We start from the raw sequence: 6,000 nt of genomic DNA on the forward strand, positions 1-6,000 counted from the left end.
GTCATCAGTTATAATCTGTGTTTAGTTCACTGAAACGTGTGTATCATACTAATGTACTGCTGAGTATATGAGAACTCCCCTCACCTCATTTCATAACCTGTATAAAAGCACTTAGCCATCAGCCTTGTACCTTTATATGGTTACAGAACTCTTTGTGACTTATAATATCCTTATATTTTACATTTAATTCCATATATATTTCACTATTAAGAGTTATTATTTCTTTTGTTTGATGGCAGTGGGATTTGCCTCTGTTACACTGTTTTTTGTACAAAGAATTAGGAATATGGGTAAACAAATACAGATATGTCTGATGAAAAAAAGGGATCAGTATTTTGTAAAATTCCTTGAAAAACCATACCTATCCCTCCTACATGTTATATTAGGGCATCTTAATTGTATAACACTGCCCCTTTAAGATTTGGATGGTGTGCAACAATGGCATCTCAGGAGGACAGAATTCCCAACCATCTTTAGTTTTCTTTAGCTCAAGGACATCACCTAATTCCAATTCAGAAATTATTATAAGCACAAAATTGAGTAGTGGGAATTGTTGCGGCATGAATAAACAGTGCTTATCATTCTAAAATGCAAACTGCATCCACTTAATTGTGAAAGACTATCCAAGACCTCATAACTAACAATGCGGCTCGAGCAACACAAGCTGGGTCCCTTGGATATTTAAGCACAGTAATAGCTCTACGAGAAAGTAAATATGTAAGGGAATAAAGTGGAAAACAGACAAACAATGGAAGAAACCTGAAATAAACATATTACTGCATTTTTTCTAAAAAGAAGCCGGACTTTAAAAGAAAAAACTAAAATGTTAATAAACCAGTGTACTCAGGAGAACCCGGAGCATATAACTTGCCATATGTACAGTAATGAGAATTCGATCATAGAGTCCCAGAGAAATAAAGGGGAAATAAGCTGTTTTGCTTAAAATATATATAGCTGCAAGCTCTCAAGGATGTTATTCTCTCAAATTAAAGGAGAAGGAAAGGTCGAATCACTGGGGGTGCCAGAATGTTAGGCACCCCCCAGTGATTGTAATCGCTAACCTGATACCCCCTGCCAGTGCTCCTGTTAGTACCAGCCTGGGGTAGAAGCAGGCGAGCGATCCTTCTCCTTTATTGGCACATTGGCAAAGTGCCATATTTCTGCAAATAAATGTGTTAAAGGCATTTGCCAGCTTGCCTGTGTTCTTCCCTACACAGGCAAGTTGCCACTACTTGGAGAGGTGATCAAAATGGTCACTACCCAATGACATGCGAGGAGATTTGCTGCCAACATTAAAAAAATTGCTACCACTGCCTGCAAATCTCCCTGAGAAGGGGAGGCAATTTCCCACGATTAAGCCAGATCCCCAGAAGTAATATATTACCTGCGGCTATTCAAATGTTAGTCTTTGGCAAGGCATTTTAAAGGAGATTTGTAGCCAGCGGTAGCGTTATTTTAAAGTGTTAAGTGTTAAAATAATGTTACCGCTGGCTACAAATCTCCCTGCGTGTAATCGCCCTGAATGGAAAGCAGAGCGGGTCAACTGGAATGTGTATTATTGCTCAAAAATGTGACGGTGCAAATGTAATAATTGCCCATGCAGGGCAGCCCAGAGCCATTGATGTCAATGGTAAGGTGTCGACATGATAATAATAAAACTGCTACTGTTAATGCTATATGAATCCAAAGGTACACACACCAAATGACAAGCCTGAGTGTACCCATGTTTGCCAGATTTTGTAAGTCACCTCCTCAGTGCTTGCAAGTAAGCTTCTGCATTGGGCTAAAGTGCACAAGGCATGAGCATTATCCACTTAGACAGTCACTATTTATTGATGAGGGGCTGCTTGGGCCTCTGTGTACGTTTACCAAAGGAGAGCCCTGGGCAAAACACAGCACAAGATACTGATACTGGAAATTGGGTCGGTATTACAGATACTGTAATACGAAGCATAGCGTATTTAAAGAAAAAAAAAGCCTTTTGACCCTAAAGACCAATTTTACCTTCGAACTCCAAATTAACTATAATACTATGTACAATACTGGCAAGTTCCTATTAATGACAGGAATTGCATTGGCCATTATTCTTTTTAAAATGCCCCCTTATCAATCTCCAGTCTTAACTTCCTTCCTGCTGTAAGTCATTATAGAGTGAAAATAATGGGTTTGGCATGATGGGCTGGGTCAGGAATATTTATGTCTTAATTATTCCAGGCAGTAAATTTTAGTTGAGTAAAAACTCAAAAACCTCTGAGTGGGAACCAATGCACCAGAGTCGTATTTCATTATGGGAGAGGAGCAGGTACCTCCAGGAAAGTGAAAGGTAGGGCAACTCATGTAGGTAGAACCCAGGTTGGCAATGCCTTAAAAATTAACAACAAATAAATGTAATGCTTATGTTTAAAGTCCTTTCAAAGTCTCTTTGAGCCAATATTACAGAACAAAAATAATTCAAGGGCTCTGACTTTTCATCAAGCTGAACTGAAGTTGAACCTCATCAATGAGGACAAAAGAGGCCCCATACTATTAGTATAAGTTAGCATGCACCCCAGTTATTAGCCCACTGTTATCTGGGACCCTTGGGTAGTGGCCCCTTCCAACATATAGGGCCCCACTGAAAAAAAAGCCCCTTACATACACATTACTCCTGTGATTCCAAACCCTACCCACTGATCCACCCAGCCACACCACTATTATGCAAAGATTTTCAAATGATCCTCACAAACCCCATTCATTTAACAGCTTTCCTGGCCCACAGGTTGAGCTGCCTTGGTGCCCCCTCTACCAAGGAGTCCCTGACTACTGTACCCCATGATGGTGGCTCTAAATGTACCCAGCAGCTTCTATTGTTACAAGGACTTTAATTTACAACTTAAGTTGACAAATTAATCCTCTCATATGTAGACTACTAAAATCACTGTATAGGGTTCTAGGCTCTTAGCAATTTTACATAAACAGCATTACAGATCTTATTCTTCATTCTATTGTTTGTGTCCTGTATTCTGTGTTGATCTACAGAGAATGGGGGCTGGCAAGTCTAGGCTCAAGTATGTAGCTATAGGTTGCACAATTTATTGGTTCTATAAGAGCCCAGCAAGGCTGTATATTCTGACACAGAAATGTTACGCTTGATTTATGTTATTTATATTTTCTGTGTATATATTATTTATTATCTGGCCACACTGCCCCTAAGGGTAATTTCAGTGATGTACATTAGTACATATTCCACATAACCATGCACTTCATGATATAATTTGTAAGATCCGTTTTTATGTGCAGGATATTATGATAATTACAATGATGATTTGTTGGTGGTTTTTCTGTTATGTCAGTAGCATGTGTGGCCGAAAAGCCGAACACCACAACATTCAGCTGGTGTAATTTCTGTTTGTGTGAGCAAAGGCATGTACCTTTCTTATTGCCCCCACAGGGCATTGGTAAATTCTTTCTGCCTATTAAGCTAGAGATGAAACAGTGTTTTATACCATAACCTTTTGCACAATTAATTAAACTGTGTGTAATGTAAAAATGCACGCAAAAAATCACCAAAATTTATGTTCTTTGGATACTGTTCAGTTTGGGGGATTGGGCAGGTTTAGCGTATTTCTTTTGCTGATGTATCATGCCATCAGTGTATGGTGCATCGGCACAAAAGTAAAGAGCAGCCACAGTTCTTCTTTACTTCCTGCTGTTCCAATCCTTCAGGCCCTTTGCAAAAACGAATGGAACGACAGAAAGTTAAAATACCATGTGAGGCGACTCTATTCATTCAGCCTGCGGACCAACTGGTCGGAGAGTAACTACGCAGCCCATGTATGCCTGCCTTAACTTTGCTGTAAAAATATCCACGCAGTCAGCCTCCCATCACTTACACTGGCTACACACAAGCAGAAACCGCCTGCAGAGCTGCTCACTCCAGACTAGACATCTAGTAGCGTATTGTTTTTGGGGCCAAAAGGACAGTCCGACAGTGATATCTATATAAACCACCACCCAGTTATAATCAGGCCCATCCCCTGCAATGACAGTTTAGATTAAGGATGTATCAAATCCACATTTTGTTTTCTGTCACCTCAGTTGCCCACATTTCATTAAGCGTGGCTGCTTTGTTTGCTCTTCGGCAAGTGACTTTAGTTTTCTCTTACTGCTGCCTCCATCCGTATAGGATAATAACCCACTAGCCATTCTAATGACTGCTGCCCACCCAGGGAAAAACTGCAACAACTCAAATGCCGGGTAGCCTCCTTGCACTGTTGTGTTTGTATGGGTAGAGCTAGCCATACATGTTCCAATAATATCATACGAAACCTTGACGAGTCGACCGATACGCAAAAGTCTGCAGAAATTGGTTGATCGGCCAGGTTAAAAGATTAAGATCTGGTGCCATTGAAGGCGGCCGAGCAAAAACTAAGTTCAGGGCTGAATCGGCAGAAGGAGGTAGAATTTCTATTGTTTCTACATCCATATCGGACGAGTCAGCCCTGAATGTCCGTGGAGGGTGGGAACAATCTTGGAATGATTGGAATTCCTAGGGGTATGGCCACCTTTACACTTACACAACTCTATAACTAGACACTGGGGCAATACTTATCAAGAGCCAGACATCAAGTAGAAAGGCAGTTGGTGGGATCAAGGACTGAATTTTATCACTGGCCCCTTATGTTACAGACAGACCCAAACCCTAGCCACATATGAGCTGCTGATAGGGCCATTCCAGAGTGTGTGTGTGTGTGTGTGAGTATATACACACACACACATATATATATATATATATATATATATATATACATACACACACACACCCACACCTGGTGTCTCAACCCTTTCTCCTTGTAGATTGTAAGCTCTTTTGGGCAGGGCTCTCTTCACCTCTTGTATCGGTTATTGATTGCTTTATATGTTACTCTGTATGTCCAATGTATGAAACCCACTTATTGTACAGCACTGCGGGATATGTTGGCGCTTTATAAATAAATGTTAATAATAATATATATACACACACACATGCCCCTCATGACATAATTACTGAATAGCATTACCCTGATAATAGAGCATCACCAGTATTCAGCCAATAGGACCAACACGATTGGTGCCAAGCTGGCAAAGTGGCAAAGCAGGGCCAAGCTGTGACCTCTGGATATTACTCCAATACACATTACTGAGACTCCTGGGAGCTGTAGTACAGCAAAAAGGATCAATGACATTAGACAACAGTTGAAAGTAAGGACAAATACCATAATGTCCAAAAGTTTAACTACAACTCTCAGTTTCTCCTGCCCTTGTACTTGAACAACAGACAGGGGGCCGCCAGCGAGGCCTACGCCTTGACCAGCCCTATCCGCTGCCAGAGAGAGGAGCCCTCCAGCCTGTAGCCCTCTCCCAATATGAGAGGGGCCTGACACTACCCCCATGCCCCTAGCCCAGTGACAGCCCCCATACTGAGTGCATATGCCCCCACACTGAGCCCTGGCGCCTTCTCACTTAGTCACGTACTTTGCGCTGTTCTGTATCAGCTGCTCAAACTGGCCCGCAGAGCCGGCCTCCAACACCGCCGCCATGCTGCCCGCACCCAGGGAAAGCAACCGAGCACCGAGCCAGCGATGGAACCTTACACGCTAAAGCGGAGGGGACAGACGTGAGTAGCAGAGTGTAGAACGCGGATCGGCTGAACTTGAGCCATAGCGCCTCTGTCCGCCTTTCCGGGTTCAACTTTTAAAGACAAGTTCACGGTGTTTGTGGGTCCCGCGTCGTTATGTTAGCCCTGCGGCTTTATTCAGTCCCCGCTCCTTCCCTTTCTCACATAGCTTAGGGCAAATGTTTCATCTACATGAAAAGCATTGCTCTAACAGGACATGATTTAAAGAATATCAATAAAAATAAGTCTTCCTCTAAAATAAAGTAAATAATGGCCTCAAGGGCAGGGGGTACAAATCTCCATTGTAGCGGGCGACTAATCTCCCCGCAATTCGACCCCACCAGCTAGAATGTAAATTGCCGGCG

At 42.2% G+C, this 6,000-nt stretch overlaps 1 protein-coding gene across 2 annotated transcripts in view; it reads right to left on the reverse strand.

The window, feature by feature from the left end:
• Window positions 1-5,679, reverse strand: part of glrx3 (glutaredoxin 3) — a 30,588-nt gene extending 24,909 nt beyond the window's left edge. Inside the window, 1 exon segment of one of the 2 annotated variants that reach the window (NM_001017209.2) lies at window positions 5,494-5,562. In NM_001017209.2, the coding sequence (NP_001017209.1) occupies window positions 5,494-5,558 (65 nt within the window). In that variant the 5' untranslated portion in view covers window positions 5,559-5,562. 2 annotated transcript variants of the gene reach the window in all.
• Between the last annotated feature and the right edge of the window lie 321 nt (window positions 5,680-6,000).

The sequence above is a fragment of the Xenopus tropicalis genome, chromosome 7, assembly GCF_000004195.4.
Source record: "Xenopus tropicalis strain Nigerian chromosome 7, UCB_Xtro_10.0, whole genome shotgun sequence".
Lineage (NCBI taxonomy): Eukaryota > Metazoa > Chordata > Amphibia > Anura > Pipidae > Xenopus > Xenopus tropicalis.